The 19,549-nt window shown below is 40.8% G+C and overlaps 2 protein-coding genes across 4 annotated transcripts in view; one reads left to right on the top strand and one right to left on the bottom strand.

The window, feature by feature from the left end:
• Positions 1-1,241: 1,241 nt before the first annotated feature.
• On the top strand, positions 1,242-7,512 carry LOC111580584 (ribonucleoside-diphosphate reductase large subunit). The gene is made up of 4 exons (XM_023288396.3): positions 1,242-1,401; positions 3,071-5,052; positions 5,651-5,839; positions 7,017-7,512. The coding sequence occupies exons 1-4, from the start codon at positions 1,383-1,385 to the stop codon at positions 7,206-7,208; spliced, it is 2,382 nt and encodes a 793-aa protein (XP_023144164.2). The 5' UTR covers positions 1,242-1,382; the 3' UTR covers positions 7,209-7,512.
• A 1,045-nt stretch (positions 7,513-8,557) lies between these two features.
• Positions 8,558-19,549, bottom strand: part of sipa1l3 (signal-induced proliferation-associated 1 like 3) — a 77,931-nt gene continuing 66,939 nt past the window's right edge. For all 3 annotated transcript variants that reach the window (XM_035956406.2, XM_023288391.3, XM_023288392.3), the window contains 9 exons: positions 19,253-19,368; positions 18,715-19,160; positions 17,080-17,310; positions 16,325-16,487; positions 16,046-16,220; positions 15,620-15,769; positions 14,003-14,129; positions 13,577-13,658; positions 8,558-12,610 (listed from right to left, as the gene is read on the bottom strand). In XM_035956406.2, the coding sequence (XP_035812299.2) occupies positions 12,416-12,610; positions 13,577-13,658; positions 14,003-14,129; positions 15,620-15,769; positions 16,046-16,220; positions 16,325-16,487; positions 17,080-17,310; positions 18,715-19,160; positions 19,253-19,368 (1,685 nt within the window). In that variant the 3' untranslated portion in view covers positions 8,558-12,415. The remainder of the gene's footprint in view (positions 12,611-13,576; positions 13,659-14,002; positions 14,130-15,619; positions 15,770-16,045; positions 16,221-16,324; positions 16,488-17,079; positions 17,311-18,714; positions 19,161-19,252; positions 19,369-19,549) is intronic.

Genomic DNA, 19,549 nt, shown 5'->3' with positions numbered 1-19,549 from the left:
ATACTCAGCTTGTACTTTACTCATTTAATTATATTTTATTATGCACCTCCATTGTTTTATATCATTTTTAGCAACATCTGGCAGAAGAAAATCCTTCAAAATCAATATGTGAAATTATGTTTATACAGAATTAAAAATATATATTTTTGTGTTATATTTAGATTTTAGATATGCATGTTTTGTTGTTTTTTACATGTGTAATTTTGCACACTGTGTATTTTTACTTGATTTTCTTAATTTTTGCACACTGCATATTTTCTATACTGTATATTTCGCTTTATATATAACTAATATGTATATTACTTTGCTATATTTTAAATAGACAATATTAAATGTGTATATGTTTAATACGTTGGTATAGTATAGTAGAGCAGAGTAATACTGAGATTTTAGATATGCATATAATTTATCTTTGCACACTGTATTCTTCACAATACAAATGTCTATCTCACCTTGTCTGGTCTGATCTGGTCTGGTCTTGTCATGTCTCATCCTGTCTTGTCTTGTCTCGTCCTGTCTCGTCTTGTCTAGTCGCGGTTTGTCCTTTATATCTTATTAAATAAATATACAATCTTGTTAAATGAATAACTATGGATATACATGAAATAAACAAATGAGACAATAAATATGTCAATAAATGTATTAATAATATAAATAAATTTTTGAAAGACATTTTTCAGACACTGCTTTTATTTATTCACAGTGCCACATTTATTTATTTCCAGTGGCTTTTGTTATTTTTTATTTATTTCATAATGTTTACTGTTTATCATACATACATCACAGTACTACATGAATTTATGCAGTCCTCAATCTGACAAAATTTACATACATCAGTAAGTAATATGCATTAGTTGAATCATATGAAGTGAGAGTAATATGACATAGTGGTGTGTACTTCTTAATTAAACTTGTCTCCTTTTTCATTTTTTCCTCTCTGTTTCCTTCTTTTCTTTAGTTTACGTTTTCTGTTAGTGTCTGTGAGCGTATCTGTACGACAGTCACTATAAAAAATACTGTGTAAGAGCATAAAGCGCATGCATTCTTGTGCCTTTTGTGAGGTTACAGAACAAAAACAAACCCGTGTTACATGACCTACTTCTGTCTCCCGCCAGATTTGAAGACCGGAAAGGGACGTCGGTATTCTAACACTGCTGTGATTGGCCCTCAGATATTACGGCCCGCCTTCTCTTGCTGCTGATTGGCTTGGATTGGTTCGTACAAATACGCCCTTCGCGGGATTTTTAGTCATTCGCGCTTTTCTGCTGGAGCCTGGCCGGAACTTGTGTTCAGCCGCGTCTTCTGATACCGCGGAGAGGTTGAAGCTGTCGCTGGAGAGCTGCTGTTTTCTCTGGAGAGGAGTGACACCACAGTCTGCCAGCATGCATGTGATAAAGCGAGGTGAGCCTCGTGTTTCCGTTGCTATGGAGCTGCAGGCCTCAGTTAGCTCCACTGCCTGTAAAGTTGTTTCTCCGGTTATTATGAAGCGACACCGACTCTTACGGTGCTTCACCTTGATTGATCAGAAGTTATATCACAAGACAGAAACTTTCAGGCCTTGTTTGAATAGCTAAACCAGTGTGAGCCTGTTGGCTAACGTTAGCTAGCAGTAAGCTAGTTGTGAGTTAACCTGTAGCTAGTTAACCGGCAGGCTACAGCCACACAGTCGGTGTTTTACTCAGATAAGTAAAGTCTGGTTGTCATTTCAGAAAGTTTTGCTCCATCAGCTGCTGTCCGTCGAACAAAAGTCGACGTTAAGATGCAGCTTCTGAGCTCGTTTTCCAAAAAAGTTGTTGTTCATGGACTCACCTGTGAGCCTTTGTTACACATGGCGCCAAAAGCTAAGATTTTAGGCCCACCTGCATGTGTGTGGACCTCAGTGGGGTTCCGGTTGGACATGTACCTGTATTCATACATGAAATGTACAGAAGAGAAGCAGGTATTGGACTGACAGTGACCAAAGTTTAAAAACAGATGTCAGTGTGGAGGGCAGAAAACTGTTCGATAAATGCAGGAATGGTGCAGTTTTGTTTGTCAAGAAGAGGCAACCCTGATTTTTACAACTATACTAGACCTTTGAACATCAATGCCAAGTGGTTGAGTTTATTTCCACGAGCTAGAGCTGAGAAGTTAAACAAAATATGGTGAAAAGTGCAATATCCAAATCCAAGGAGCTGTCATTTTTTTAGATAAAGGTCAAATCTGTCAATTATCCCATCGCAGTCTCTTACTTTTAGCATCAAACCCAAACTGTATACAGTAACTGTCAAAGTTTAGTTCACTGTCAGACCTGCACTGTTGTTAGTAATGATTCAAAAGTGTTATTTGCCATAAAGTTAAAGTCTTTCAATTCTTAACAGTGTTACAAACAAGTGATGCTATTATCTATTGCAAGGTAAAGAACCAAGCTGAGCTGAATAATATTTTCTTAATTAATTGTTTAGTAGTTTGGTCAATATTGTGTCAGAAAATGATGAAAAATGGTAATCCATGTTTCCCAAAACCCAACATAATGCTCTGAAATGTCTCGTTTTGTTTACAACTCAAAGATATTTAGTTTACTGTCACTGAAGAGGAAATAAGATTGAAGGCAGACAGATTGAAGAAGTTGATAACAGAGTTTTGACAGTTTAAAAAAAAGGCTGTTAATTATGTATTTGACCAACTCAAGGCCAAAATCACTGTCAAAAAGTGATATTGTTCAAAAAAGACCAATAAGTGTGAAATAGTTTGTGCCTTCATTTCGCTGTTAGAACAATGAAAGGATTCAAATGTAGCAGAAGTCCCATTAGTGTGTCTGAGAAAGGAAACCTGGACGCCTAGTGCCATCTGATGCATAAATGTTACTTTAATAACAAAGTGTACAGACAAAAGTTCACCATTAAAATAGGACTGTTTGATGTGAGCTTCATTTATATGAAATAGATCTAATTATTTACATTTCTTGACCTCACTGGGTCTTTTAACTAATATGCGTACATATTTTCCACCAGTTTTTTTTGTTAGTACCTTCAAATTATGTTGCTTAAGGTGACTGAGGTTTTTTTTGTGTGTATTGTTTGTTTTTCAGATGGACGCCAGGAACGCGTCATGTTCGACAAAATCACTTCTCGCATCCAGAAGCTTTGCTACGGGCTGAACTCTGACTTTGTGGACCCGGCCCAGATTACCATGAAGGTGATCCAGGGTCTGTACAGCGGAGTCACCACTGTGGAGCTCGACACACTGGCAGCAGAGATCGCCGCCACTCTCACAACTAAACACCCCGACTACGCCATCCTGGCTGCTCGGATCGCTGTCTCCAACCTGCACAAAGAAACTAAGAAGGTGTTCAGCGAGGTGATGGAGGACCTGTACAGCTACGTCAACCCCCTGAACAAACGCCACTCACCCATGATCTCCAAGGAGACGCTCGACATCGTTCTAGAAAACAAAGACCGACTCAACTCGGCCATAATCTACGACAGAGATTTCTCCTACAACTTCTTCGGCTTCAAGACTCTGGAGCGCTCGTACCTGTTGAAGATCAACGGCAAAGTGGCCGAGCGACCGCAGCACATGCTCATGAGAGTCTCTGTAGGAATCCACAAAACGGATGTCGATGCAGCGATTGAGACGTACAACCTGCTGTCAGAGAAGTGGTTCACCCATGCCTCCCCAACTCTCTTCAACGCTGGAACCAACAGGCCACAGCTGTCCAGCTGCTTCCTGCTCGCCATGAAAGACGACAGCATAGAAGGCATCTATGACACGCTGAAGCAGTGCGCCCTCATCTCCAAGTCAGCTGGAGGTATCGGCGTGGCGGTCAGCTGCATCAGATCGACAGGGAGCTACATCTCCGGCACTAACGGCAACTCCAACGGGCTCGTCCCCATGCTGAGAGTTTACAACAACACGGCGCGTTACGTCGACCAGGGTGGCAACAAGAGACCCGGAGCCTTCGCCATGTACCTGGAGCCCTGGCACTTTGACGTGTTCGACTTCCTCGAGCTGAAGAAGAACACGGGAAAGGAGGAGCAGAGGGCCAGAGATCTTTTCTATGCCATGTGGATCCCTGATCTGTTCATGAAGAGAGTGGAGAGCAACCAGGACTGGTCTCTGATGTGTCCCAATGCCTGCCCTGGTCTGGACGAGTGCTGGGGGGAGGAGTTTGAGAAGCTCTACACCAGGTATGAGAAGGAGGGCAGGGCCAAGCGTGTGGTGAAGGCTCAGCAGCTGTGGTACGCCATCATCGAGTCCCAGACAGAGACTGGAACTCCGTACATGCTGTACAAAGATGCCTGCAACAGGAAGAGCAACCAGCAGAATCTGGGCACCATAAAGTGCAGCAACCTCTGCACGGAAATCGTTGAGTACACCAGCAAGGACGAGGTAGCGGTCTGTAATCTGGCCTCCATCGCCCTCAACATGTACGTCACCCCGGAGCGGACTTTTGATTTTAAGAAACTGGCGTATGTGACCAAAGTAATTGTCAAAAACCTGAATAAGATTATCGAGATCAACTACTACCCGGTACCAGAAGCTGAGAATTCGAACAAGCGCCACAGGCCGATCGGAATCGGAGTCCAGGGTTTAGCCGATGCCTTCATCCTCATGCGTCACCCATTCGAAAGCCCCGAGGCTCAACTGCTCAACATCCACATCTTCGAAACTATCTACTACGCTGCTCTGGAGGCGAGCTGCGAGCTGGCGGCTGAGCTCGGCCCCTATGAGACGTACGAGGGCTCCCCAGTCAGCAAGGGCATCCTGCAGTACGACATGTGGGAGAAGACGCCGACAGATCTCTGGGACTGGAAGCTGCTGAAGGAGAAAATCGCCAAACACGGCGTGAGGAACAGCCTGCTGCTGGCCCCGATGCCCACGGCCTCCACCGCCCAGATCCTGGGCAACAACGAGTCCATCGAAGCCTACACCAGCAACATCTACACCCGCAGGGTTCTGTCGGGCGAGTTTCAGATCGTCAACCCTCATCTGCTCAAAGACCTGACGGAGAGAGGGCTGTGGAACGAGGAGATGAAGAACCAGCTGATCGCCCACAACGGATCCATTCAGGTAACGATATCACAGGAAATAAACCTTATACAAGTTCCCAAGATGCATTGTTTTGCTTATATTTTTGGTTTCTAAGCACATTTAAATATGTGCTCGTGTTATTTTCAGAGTAAGAGAACAAATCTCAGCATTAGTTTGCTTAAATTAGAGCTGCAGTGAATAATTGAAAGAGAATTAATCGGCAGCTGTTTTAATTATTTCCACATTTCAAGCAACATTTCCAGATTTTCAAATGTGAGAATTTGCAGCTTTTCTTTGCCATGTGTGACCTCAAATTTATTTGAACATTAAACAAAAATGCCAAAACATTTTACATTTTCTGGACAAAAAGTTTGAAAGTGTTAAACTGTAACTATTTTCACACAAAAATGCTCCTGCTATCCTTCCTGTTGATTTATTATTACATTAAGTTAATCTGTCTGGGTTTTTATTTTTACAAAAATGGTTTTCTGTTATTTCCCAGAGCCCAACTGAAATAAATATTTTAACTACTGGGACGAGCTGATAAAATCCCTTCAGCTTCTCTATTGTGGCTGTTCTGACTTCAAAGCCTTAGATGAGCAAAAAACCTCATTTCTGATGCATTTTATTTTCACAGGAGATCGCTGAGATCCCGGACGACCTGAAGCAGCTCTACAAAACCGTGTGGGAAATCTCCCAGAAGACCATACTGAAGATGGCGGCCGACCGTGGCGCCTACATCGACCAGAGCCAGTCGCTGAACATCCACATCGCAGAGCCGAACTACGGCAAACTGACCAGCATGCACTTCTACGGCTGGAAGCAGGTAAGAGACACCTGGAGGACGAGTCATAGCTGAGAGTTAGTTTTTCTCAGTCGCTATGGTACATTTCTCGAATCATCCTCGACATTTGTAAAACAATAAGTGCATTTCTCAAAACAATTCGTAAAATTAGCAAAACACCATGGATTACCTGCAAAAGCCAGTCTCTTGCTAAAAATCCTCAGTTCATCTCTCAAAAGTAAACATCTGTCAGTGAACACGTCAGTGGCATCAGAATGACGAATCCTGGTGTCTTTGTGTGGATCAGTCAGATTGCTGAGTCATGTTGTCATTCTAACAGTGTTCTCTGGAGGGATGATCTGATGGAAACTATGGCTAAAGTTTCTATGACAATTATTGTAAATTGTAAGTTCCACCTTAGTGTATGTGAGAGATTGATCGCAAGAGACTAGACAAGATTCACATTTGTTGTTGTAATTTGTTGACAGACCATGTCATTGTGATACAGAAAGGAAAACAGTGCTGCACAGCACAGAAAAAACAGAAAAGTAGAAATGTGAACATAGGACAATCTGTTCAGGGAAAACTGTACATGCAGCTGTAGGAATTCCAGTGCAGTCTTCCTTCACCTCCTGATGTTCCTGTCTGTTGGGCCTCAAACTGTCATCCACATCATGAATATCTTCTCTTGTGTCTTTGAGTGATTTCAGAAAACTCTAACCCTTCACACAGTTCCCTTCGTTAGAGAAAGTCAAGATTCACCTGGGAGCAATTTACCAATTCAGGACAGATTCAGGAAAAAAAAAATCTAATGGAAATGTGTAGAAACATCCTTGACATATTATGACAACTTGTTCAACCTTTTTTGCATGTAAAGACTTATGTGATGAACTAATGTCTAAATGTTGTGGAGGGTGAGATCATTCAACAGAGACCCATTAGAATACATTTTGATCAACATGACATAAACAATTGGAAAACAGCAGAGAATTGTACGTAATCATTTGCATGGATGCACCAAAGCATTTGCAACTTGTTCAAAGAAATGAGAAACTGCTTTTTTGATGTGCACAAATGACACAATAATGTGAAGATTGAACAAGTAGTTTAGAGAATTTCAATTCTGATCTGAGAAATGAACCAAAGCGACTGAGGAAAAACTGTAAAACTGGTTGTTACCGACGCAAAAATGTGTTAAATTGACGTCTTCTGGCTGCAGGGTCTGAAGACAGGAATGTACTACCTGAGAACGAAGCCCGCCGCCAACCCCATCCAGTTCACCCTGAACAAGGAGAAGCTGAAGGAGGCACCGCCGGCCAAATCCTCGGAGCAGGAAGTCAAAGAGCGAAACACGGCAGCCATGGTGTGTTCTCTGGAGAACAGAGACGAGTGCCTCATGTGCGGCTCTTAAAATGTCTGTTCTCACCTGCTCCAGTTTTAACACACCTGCTGTGAATTGAAGGTGAAGCTGTGATCCAAGTGTCTGATGTTCTAAACGCTTCCACAACTGTTCAAACTTGACCGTTTTTTCACTGATGCACTGTTGTCAGATTGTATAGAAATAATTTTATTAAAAAATAGTGTCCTGTCAGCTCACTTACACAATGGGAGACCGCACAAGAGTACTTAATACACACAACACCTACTGCAAAATGTATTTTATGTTGAAAATGAAATGGCTTTGTAATAGAAAATAAAAGTTTTATATGCAAGTATCCAGTGTTTTGTTTAATTTTGTATTTTCAGAATTGACTTAAATGTCTTTTCTACTACAGAGGACTGAAATCTAGCAACAGTTTACAGTTGAAAAGTTTTGTTCTATGCTTGAATTTTCCTGAATGAAAATACCAAGTTGAGCTCTTTGAATATCAAGGAAGCATCTTTTTACTTATCTGCTTCCATTCAGGATGCACAGAGCGATACACCCAGAGAATTTTTAAAGAGGGAGGTTAAAAATAAATGAAGCCAAAACTGCAAACATTTGAGGTGAAAACATTTGATAGACTATTGATAAAGTTCCATTTTAGTTTTCTAATGTCTTTTCAAATAACAAAAACTGTCATTAAGCATCAGTCAACACCATGGTTGTCTATTCTTCACACATTTCCTTGACCTTCTTTTCCAAATCTCAGTCAACGAAAAGCGTGTAGGAAGAAACAATTGCAATTTTTTTGACTCTTCAGTTCAACTGCAACCAAAGTATCCTTTAAATGTCGTCAAATGTGTGAACAAAAATCCAAAACACTGAATTTACTGTCATGTAAGAAGGAAACGTCTCACATTTAAGAACCTTGAATCAGCAAATGTTTGGAATTTCTCCCTGAAAATGTACAAATAATTGATCAGCTGCATAGTCGCTCATGGATTTTGTTGCAGAATGATAAGATTCCAGCACAGTTTGTTAAACTTCTTTGCTAAAATGATGGATTAGTTGACAAGAAAAGAGCAACAGTGGAAAAATCTGATTCAAACTTCTCAAATATAAATATGTGCTGTTTATGTCAGTATCAACTGTATTTAGTTTATTGTATTGATTAGCATTTAATATATATATATATATATATATATATATATATATTTTTTTTTTTAAAATTCTACTAGCACTACTTTTTAATATATATATATATATTTTTTTAAAATACATTTTTATTTTTTTTTTACACAAAACAATTGTAAAAATCGACAAACATTTGTCACTCAAGTCTACTGCTTGGACAACTTAAAGTGTGGAAAAAAAACTCTTAAATATTTAAAAATCTGCACATTTTGATACTTATTTTTAATATATTTTTTTTTTATAAAATAATGAAAACATAATTTACACTTTTAAATGTACAAGTTATTATTACAACCCAAAGAAAACCAAACTTTTTCGCCGTAGCTTCGCGTACCCCTGCCGCATGCACAAAGCACCGACGCACGAAGAGGAAACGTGAAGCCGGAAAAAAAAAAGATGCAAATCAGTTTTGTACAGAAATCACAAGTTAAACAGCGTACACAAATAAAACACAGTACCCTCTCTGCTTCACTACTGTCTGCAACAGTGGCCAACGTGTTAAAAAATAAATTATAAAAATATTTAACATCTAAAAAAAAAACAAAAAAAAAAAAAAAAACCTAGTCATACGATATTACCATTATTAATGCATTATTGATTTGTTCAACAGGGGGCGTCGTGTATGCTATAAATAGCTTAAAATTATATATAACATGAACAAGATTTATATATATATAAAAAAGAAACCTTGCCCCTTTTACATAAGCAAACTAAAGATTAAGACTTGAAGATATTAAAATCACAGCTACACCTGCGAAGCTGCGTGAATGAAGGATTTCCAGCTGGAGGAATAACAGGAGTGTGTCGACTTTGTTATTAAACGTGGCAGTTTTATATGAAGGGAAGAAGCTGATGACAACCTCGTGAAAGCTGTAAAGTCTGAACCCAAAGTCACTGGGATGAAAACAGTCCGTCTTGAAACTGTGTAATTAGCCGCAGAGGGTTAAAGGAAGCTGGTGTTAAAGCAGATGCAGAGAAGTTTTTTTGTTCAGCTCTGAGTCAGAATACGATGCCGGTGCCCTCTTATTGAAAAAGAAGTGGTTCTGATAGTAGGAGTGTGGAGGAAAGTCCTTTATCACAGCATGTCCAGAGAGTCAACTGATGGAAAAGCAGCTGAGAAACCGTTAAACTTCTCAATCAGAACAGTCTGTTTTTGGCTTATCGAGAAAATTAAACACAAAATCCAATCCTGCTGACCAAAACACACCCAGAAATATTAAAGGGATGCCAGAAGTGGTACAAACAGCAGGGCATGGACTCCCTTCAGCCGCCCCTATCTGATGATACTTAGTGTCATTAACAGCATCTTGAAGAACCTGAGTGGGTTGGAAAATTGAAGTAACCAGATCCAGTCGGATTAAAGAGGAAACCTTGGTGCAGAGCAGAGCGAGAGATGATCAACGAGTAGTTTTATCAGAAACTGGAACGGGAGGATTGACCCTCTGCAGGGATGTATTGTCCATTCAGTACCAGCATTCAAACAGCACACTTCTGTATGAAAAATAGATATAGTAGACAACATCATTAAACATCATTAAGCGAGCAGTATAAATAGTGTCTCCTGTGGTCATTTATCACAGAGTACGGGGATAAACCCTCTCACACATACAAACAGACTGGTTCTGATATGAAAGAGCTTCAGTGTCGTTGAGTGACGTTCATGTACAGCATGTTTCCTATAAGCACATATTACAGCTGGAGTAGAATTACACACATAGCTTCACATTTTGGGGAATTACGCCGATCAGCTGAGAGCAGATGAGAAGACTGATGCTGCTTTTTGCATCTAGTGTTAGAAATTCCACTGAGCAGCGAGCACCTTTTATTTTTAGAGCTAAATATGTTGAGCGCACCATGTTTGGTGTTTAAAATCCAGCTCATGAGAACTTTACAGATGGTTACCAGGCAACCAGCAGCAACTCCAGGAAGCTACTAGCCAAAAGTTATCAGTAAATAAAATTATGAACTGTTGTGGATTTTAATTCAGTTTTGTAGATACAGTGTTAAAACTGAGAACCATTTCCTGTTTGCAGCCTCATCTCTAGAGCCCGAACAACACAAGACTATTGGAGTGTAGAAAATTCTCATCTCAATACATCGGCCAACATTATTTAAATATATTCATAAGAGTAATATTAAGAAGGGAAAATGATGTTGCCATGGTTTAATAGCTTTCCAGCAATGAATTTCTCCAACTAGTTAGCAGCTTACTGTAAAGTCACGACTCGACTCCGCACCAAAGTCTGTTCAGCTGCTGTACCTGCTCGGCTACATGTGCTGCACACACTGCTAAGCATGTTATAAAAAAACACAGACGCAGCTGCTCTGCTGGACAAACTGTGTTATGACGCTAGTTCTAAATTACCTCAGGCATCTTTTAGTGATTATCTGCAGGTAATATGACACATCATTCAGGCTCTTATTATTAACAGGAAGACATTAAAGCGAGTGTGAAAACTATGGAAGCACGTTTCATTCACAAAAGAAAAAGAACTAGAACATCTTAACTCAATTAGAAATTATCTCACAATGTGCAAAAAAAAAGAAATTGCAGGATATGAATTGGAATGCGTCAGAGCTTGCCTGAGAATCGTTTGGTTTTTAACATTTCTTCTTCATCAAAGTAATTCAATAATAATTGTCAGTGCATTAAACTGCAAGATAAACTGTGACAAGCTAGCTTGGTGTACTTCATTTTAAATATGTAAACAAATATAAGCTATAACGGGACTCAGGTTACAGCTCACACCACAACTTTCAGCATCGATGGCAAGATTACGCTTCTCATTTCATGTAAAAGTTTACATCTGCTCACAGAAGTAAAGATTTTTGACATTTTTTTGATATTCAAGCTCATATTAATGACATTAAATCAGACAGCACCATCACCCTGGTCCTCTCAAGTATAGTGATGATTGCTAACTACCTTTTCTCTCACAATTATGAGATATTATTATATACTAGTATTTTATAGTAAGACATAATTACAAAATAAGGAATGCAAAGTGCTTCTACCATTATCAGTCTTCTCATCTGATGCTCCTCCAGAAAGCATAATTCTCAAAATGTTGCACCAAAAACAAAAACGTCGAGGTTAAAATAATGGTCCAGTTCGATCTGAGATGACAGGGCACTGCTGAAAACAGTGGAAAATAAAATCAAAACAGTTCACTATATCAGAGATATGATGCTGTTGTAATCACTGAGCTTCGCGACATCAACCATTTACTCAACATGCTGATGGCTTGTTTCACATCTGTGGGCCGTAGTTCATCCACGTAAACATGGACAGAAAAATATTGCGGCCCACGAGTTTCATATTACAGTAAACAAGTTTGTTCATCACTCAGTTGTCCTTTAACAGACATATAACACCCAAACTCTCACGTTAACACTCACACCGAAGGAATAAAATGCATCCTCCTCGAGCACAAACGCCGTTGTGCCGTAATGCTTCTGAGCATTGTACCACCAGTTTTACACACACACACACACACACCTCTTTAGTACGACTGTTATACAATATCAGTACAATGTTGAGAATATTGATACAAGAGAATTGTACCACACAGGCATCTATCTACAGTACCATGTCTGTAGAGCTTCCATTACTTCTAGTGCATTCTGGGAGATGCAGTCTGTAATGAGTGTCTTTTTGGCTGATTCGCTGCAGGAACAGTATTAGGCCTCTCCAGGTGATGTAGTGTTCTCTAAAACAGTCAGGATCTCCTCTCCTGCTCGCTCCTCTGGCATAGTAGCATTATGTATTTCTGTATTTATACAAATAACACGGACGTAAGACGTCTTCACTTCAGTTTAGAAAAATAAACAGGCTCAGGGTGTAGAGAGGGAGGGTCTCTGCTCCGTCTGTGTGCAGGCTCTCTGAGGGTTACAATTTTAAAATCCAGATGGTCCTTTTGTTGTCGTCTGCGATTTAAGGCCGTCCAGTGGAAGCTGAGTCAGGTGACATCGTTGTGTCCTCTGCCGCTTCAGCGAGTGCAAAGAGTCATGGGAACTCTCACTCCGGCCTGAATCTCACGCTCTTCTTCTGCAGCCGTCGATCACTCCCTCTGTGAGTCAGCCTCATGCGTTACGTAGTGACCCTCGTGGTCGCTGGCCGTTTTGTCGAGGTTTGTGAAGAGCATGCTGAACTTGCGCAGCTGCTCGCTTGCCGTCTGGCTCTCCTCCTGCAGGCGCTGGTTGTTCTCTCTCAGGTTGGCCATCTCCGCCAGCAGAACGACTTTATCCTTCTTCTCCTGCAGGTAGAGAGATGGAGGAGAGCAGGGAAGATGAGGAGAAGTAAAGACTGTTCAGCTCAGTGTGCGCAGATAATAGAACAAAGCTATTTACTAAAGTTACGTGGAAAACGACAATGAAAATTTATCAGAGCCAGAAACTCTAACAACAGAGAGAAATGGAGAATTTTTAACTTTCCAACAGTCCTTGAACTACTCATCTGTGATACAATGGTCAGTCTGGAAACTTAGAAAAGCTTGTGACGTTTAATCAAAAACATTTTATTCTACACTTCACATTTACATATACAACAAACTGTTTGATTGAACTAGTGTTTGGAAAAACACAAAATTCTGTGTTCCTCGATACAACCATGAAGCTATAACTGACTCAACAGTGACCAACAGTCACATGACAAACATTCTGGAGGTTTTCATTGAACCGCAGGCTGTATTTACACAGAGCAGACAGGAGACAAATACGGAAATGTAAAATCTAAGGAGTAAAATATCTATAGTATGCAAAGTCACTTTGTGTTTTTCCAAGATTGGTAAACATCTGTAGGACCTTGGAAAATTATTAGATATGTTGATCCCAAGTTCTTTCAATTTTGTATAATAGGTAATCTAAGAAATTAAACTTTAGTTTTTCCTTTTTCTTATGATTTATGGCATTATAACTTCTTTCTACTTCTGGCTCTGGTTGTGCTGCTTCCACAGAGGTGCAGGACTTCCTACTGCAGTAAAATAGAAGCAAAAACACCATTAAACTGCTTGGGGTTCAGAGGGCTAAATTCCAGCAAAATCAAAATCAACTAGAAAATAAATTAGTATTTGTTGAGGAACCTGAACACGCTTACCAGTGTAACATCTGTTTATTATAGAATGACACAGCGACAAAAGGTGTGTGTATATAACATTACAAAGATGTCCTCGGTTAAAAAGTGTTAAAATCATTAATGTTTAATCAAAGAACAAGATTCTCACTCTCTCCAGATCATTGTTCAGCTGTTTTAACATCACTTCCAGGTGGTAGAGTCGACCGGACAGATCGTTGGGCACCTCGTCTCTGTAAACACACACAACACGCATTACTTTGCATAGCGCCAACATTTATTACAACACTCTAAAAATAACCGCTGCTGCACAGGCTACAGATAGACAGGGAGGACAGGTTTTACTGGTATTTTGAACATCCATAAAAAAATCTTCTTCCCAGCCTTTCCGGCAACACAGACATCTCAGACAACAAACGGTTTAATCTAGTGTGAACACAGAGAAGTAAACAACCCAGGGAGTCACTTCATATTCTGACAGGTAAATAAACTACCACAAGGTGGCAGCAGTGACAAAGTTTACAATTCTACATCAAACACAGTTTGTTTCAGTGATGTATCAGTGAGGTTGAGCTACCCGCTGAAGGTGGGTGTGGTCCGTGGTGTCTGAGGAGTCTGAAACTGGACTGGACTGATGACTGGTCTCATGTCCAGACCTCCAACCTGCGGCTCTGTCAGCGAGAAGAGGGAAACTGCTCTTTGTGCTGCAACGGACAAAGAGAATTGCATTTTCAAAAAGCTGCTTGAATGAGCCTTTTTACTCTTGTGTCCCTCAGGATACTTGACACAGTCACTCTGCACAGATAGCAGCAGGTTAAGGTCATGGATCAAGTGCTGGATCGAGTCCAGCGTGTTTGTGTGGTTTGAATCGTGCTTTGTGGCAGCAGAGGACACAAGGGACAGCAGAGACCCAGAAAAGAAACAGGGGCTGGGAAGCAGAGATGAAGATGAACACCCAGATCCCACGTCCTCTCCCAGGAGTGTCGTGTGACAGACGAGAGCCGAGTTGTGGTGAAACCGATCAACCCCAAACAATGCGTCTCAAATCCACCAGGGGTTTAGGATTTTACATACATAAATCACACAATGAAAACCTGCAAAATCATCATTACAACAGCACCATTACACCATCAGTTTGATTTGCTTACTATTAAACTGACCAAGTCTATACACAAACAAGATATGGTGGTAGTGTAAGGAAATGTCTCTGTATGTGTACATGTAATTGTTTGCATGATTTTATGAAATTCTGAACATAAAGCAAGTTTGACATGGCCAGGCTTTCTTTGCATAAGCCAACTCCACAAAATATAAAACCCCAGTCAGAGATGATGGGCACTGTAATGGTGGTTGTCAACTTTTAACATGTCATTTCACTCTTTTCCTGCACAAAACAGACTAGTCATGTGCCTACTTCAGTCGACAGGTTGTTATATTGGAGAGCTATAAGAATACAAGAATGTATTAGGGTAAAACAGCACTGCTACTGCAGGTGATGCATGAGGGAAATACTGGTAATGGTTAAAGTTGATGTACTTTGTTCTCAACAAAGCTGCTTTTTTCTTACATGACAGCTTCACATTAAGGCTGTTAACCTTTAAACTTCATATACTGAGGTATGATATTGAATAAATGCATTTAAGTCTGACATTGTCCCATAATGCAAGATTTGTGGAAATGAATGCTATTGATTGAATGTTCACTGTAATTTAGCTGCAACACCAGCAGTGTAAAACGGACTTGGCAGCAAATTATGCTCCAACACATTTGTAAATTTCTGCATTAACAACTAAATCCATGTAGGTTCTTGTAGCCAAGCAAGATGTATGGTTTGCGCTACTGTAACTACACGGCTTCATTCAGAAGAATTCCTAATGCACAGCGTAACAGATACTGTGTACTCCCTCAGCTAAGAATCTGTATCAGTCATAGAGACATGAACTGGTGAAGAGAAGACGCTTTATGAAACCGATGTAAATCTGAAAACCTGGACTGTACCTGCTGAGGACCAGTGTAGCTGCACAGCATCAGTTACCATGGTGATCTAGCCAGGTTAAAAGAGAACCTCATTCATGGCACCAAAAACTCTGACTTTAAGATCAACTTACCTTGATAATCCACTAATCTTGCTTTGTAGTACAACCCAGAACTTGTAACAGAAAACAACAAACCTACAGAATGTTTCAGTCCTCACCTTCGTAGGCTTTAGCAGCGTTGACCAGGCTGGACCACTCCAGTCCACAGGCTGTGTCAGGGAGGGGCATCAGGCCGGGTTCGAGTCTCCTCAGAGGGGGAACTTTGTCTCTCACTTCTGTAAGAGACAGCTCTGATGCAGACAGAGGCACTAAGGGATAGAAGAGGAGACTAATAAATAAATAAATAGACCTGCATGTGATTTCAGAACCTCTATGTACTTTCAGAAGTTGCAGAAGTGAATGCAGCTTTATTGTTTGAACCTAAAAATTATAAGAGGATTACTTTGACCACTCTGAGCTACTTGAAAGAATGAATCTTGGCAGTGAATACAATCAACACAGCAGTCAACATTCAACATGACTTTTCCAAGTTTTGTCAACCTGCCTGAAAGTGAAAGGAGAGCAGCTGCAGCTTAGACACTCACCCTTCTTGCCCTGCATGTGGTTGGAGGAGATGTTGTGTCTGCGAGTGGGCAGCGTGCAGGTGAACAGCATGTCGCTGGGGGTCGTCTGGCTCTCCGAGTTGGCAAAGCTGGAGTCTCTGCGGCCGCTGCACAGTGACTCGTCTGAAAAGGTGCGCTGCAATGTCCGTCTAGGAGACTGTAGGGAGGAAAGTCACAGAGGTCAGAGCTGTGTGTGGAACTTCTCAAGAATAAAACTATTGACTGAAGCCTCATTTAACGATCTGCAGGTTTGTTCCTTACTGGATCTCTTTGTGGCGTCTCTCCTGGGTTGTCCATGATGATCAGTTTCTTCAGGTCGTCTTCGATGGTGCTCTTGTATGTTCGTCGTGGAGATCGCAGGTCCCTCAGTGATGCTCGGAGCCGAGGTTGTCCGAACACGTTTTTTGAATTTGTATCCACCTGCCTGGAGACACACGATATGGGCATCAAAACACAAAGTAAAGTTTGTTTTCTTTAATTTATGACTTCTTCCTACATCTTAACACAGTAACCCAAACAATTACCACATCCAGCTGATTTACAGGTCAGTATTTTACCAGCTTGTCTAGGCTCTTCAAAATAAAAACATAAACTCTTGAGTTTTCTATTTATGTCTGAACCTGTTCAATATTTAGAATTATTACTAATCTATAACTGAAATGGCCTGAGGATCACATTTTGTAAGACTGTTTCCTAACTCTGGGTTATGACGCCAACAAAGTTCACAGGATAAACATGTTATTATTTTATAATTTCCTGTAGTATTTTTTCTTGTAAATTACACAATAGTTATACATATTTAGAGCTCAAAGCACAAGTGTTCAACAGGTCACAGTTGATATATCACAAATGCATCCAGTGTTAAAGCGCCACAAGTAAACATTGCTTTCCATGTTTGGGCTAGGAAACTATTATTTACGTTATGCAGAATTAGACTATGATCATATTTTGCATCAGAATAAAACAGAATAATGTAGGTGCTTCAAATCAGTCCCCATTCTGTCATGGTCTCTTACTTCTTGCTGTTGGTGCTTTCAGAGTTGGATGCTGTTGTTGTGTTTGAAGGCGAAGGGCAGGTTTCTTCTCTCTGCCAGGCAGCTGCTCTGCTCTTTCCATATAAGGCCTTTGGGGCGGAGCTTGACAGAGGGGTGGAGCTTAACTGAGCTGAAGTTGGCGTTGTCGTAGCGGCTCGGACAGGTCGCGCCTTTTCTGCTGTTGGAGTCTTGTAACCTTGTGGTGTGTAGGCCCTTGAGGGATGGACATATATGTGTATATTAAATGAAACAAAATGAACAACATAATTCTAGACTCTGAGGCAGCAACAGTGCTATATAATGAGTTTGCTAAAGAGGTCAGGAGACAGTTGTCTGCTTGTCAACCCTCCTTAGCAAATATTTAGGAAACGGGACATTTAGATCACAGTAAAGAACATGCAGAGAACATCATTTTTCCTAACAGAATGACTTGTAAGGAGATGTGTCTGTGCACAAATACTGCCAGGATTATTCAAATATTTTAAGCCTCAAAAAACACCTATTGGCTTGTAATGCTTTTTGAGAAAGTAAGAATTCAAAATCATAACATGATGTATTAGATAAAAGAAGAAGCTCCAATGAAAATGTAATTTTTCTTTTTTTTTTTTTTTTTTTTACATGAGGTGATATCAGTTTTGGTCACGTTTATTGCATGTACTCCCTTCGCATGACTTTAATAATTCTGATCACATTGATCAGGTGATGAAAATAAAGAGTATAGAATTAATATCCAGCTTGTGCCGTTGAGTTAGCAACGCCATTTACAAAGCAGATACTTTATTACTGAGTGCTAATGACACACTATTGACAAGAAAGGTAAACAACAGAAGAGATATGAATTACTACTGCTATTTATCATCTTAATATGCTACCTCACTATGTTGTGTGCCACAAAGGCAGCATCTGAAATGTTTTATCCACCAACCAATTTGTTTTCACAGCAAAATAAGCCTAAACTTTAAATTTGTACACTTGACTTGCATATCACTCAGTGAGTGTAATAGAGTGATATATTGAGAGCACCAAAACAAACCATACTTTATAATGGTAGACTGTACACTATCATGATGAAGAAGCTTTTTAAAGCTTAAAGTTAAAATTTTATGTCAATATAAAGCTGTGTGTTGAAGGCCTGACACATCTCAGGCACAGACTGCAGGCATTAGCGTCTACGACACTCAGGATTTAAATACAGATTGTTTTAATCCAGAACAGAGCAGTTTGAAGGCTGTGCAGGTTTGTATGTTCTATGCATTTATATCGTGGGGGTGGAAGTAACAAGTGCACGAGCACAGATCACATGATGATCTGTATGTTTCACCAGGATTAGGCTGCTATAATCCTGCACGAACCCTTTAAAAGCACATTTTCGGGTATCATTTCATTGATCTGGTGGTTCATAAACTGCTGTTCAGTGGATCATTCAAAGAGTCGAGTTATTACAAAGTATATACATTTTCCACAATGCTAAGTAGAACTGAACTGCAAAATTCACTTCATACAATAAAAGCCATCATATTTCTAAGTTAAATCTGCAACTCTCATTCACTGAGGTTAATGTTCACTTCATCAAATGTGCCATAAAAGATGCATCTAATCAGAGAGTTGGTCTCCTACCTGGGTTTGAAAGCATCCATCTTATCAGCACTGGAGCCAGGAGGCGGGAATGTCCTCGTCCGGTATCCTTTGTTCTGATTGGATGCAGCTGGTATGATGGGTGAAGATTCTCGTCTCCTCGCCTCTCCTCCGCCGCTGCTCCTTCCCACTGACAGCTCCTGGATGCCGCTGTAGGTCGCAGAGCAGTGCATCGGTTTGTGGGACTGGCTGTTAGACATGTTTCCGTGGCGAGTGTTGTTGTAGTGGGTCGAGGCGTCGATGCCGCTGTCATTGGACCCTCCCTTGTTGAGGAGGTCGGGGTCAGTATCAGCCGGGTCACCGAGGCAACCTCCGCCTCCTCGCTCTCCTCCAGCTCCTCCGTCGAACCAGCGCTCGTCGCTGTGGCTGCTGGAGGCGTTACTGGACAGAGTGTTACTGCTGGAGTGGCTGGAGTACTGAGTCTCACCCTGCAGAGGACATGAGGCAGACAACAGTCAGACAGAGCAGCAGAGAAGGTGGCAGAATGAAACAAGTAAGACCGACTAATGACGAGTCTGACCTTCGAATGTCTGTTTGGAGAGTCTTTCCCTGGGACATCCTGTCTGGTTATTCTCCGCTGCCCCCCTCCACCACCTGGTCCCCGAGACGACGACGCCGGGACATGCCAGAGGGGTTCTACACAGAAAACACACACAGACAGGATTAAACGAAATTACACTGAATGTCCATGGTTGCCAAAGAGGATTATATACTTATGGCACATTTAAACTCTGACCTCCCCCCACACGCCATCGCTCATAATCACACTCAGATAGCTCTGGTCTACTGAGTAATGCACACACTCTTTGAAAAAATA

This window comes from Amphiprion ocellaris, chromosome 7 (genome assembly GCF_022539595.1).
Source record: "Amphiprion ocellaris isolate individual 3 ecotype Okinawa chromosome 7, ASM2253959v1, whole genome shotgun sequence".
Lineage (NCBI taxonomy): Eukaryota > Metazoa > Chordata > Actinopteri > Pomacentridae > Amphiprion > Amphiprion ocellaris.
The sequence above is the reverse complement of the archived record's forward strand: the minus strand, read 5'-3'. Positions and strand labels throughout refer to the sequence as shown.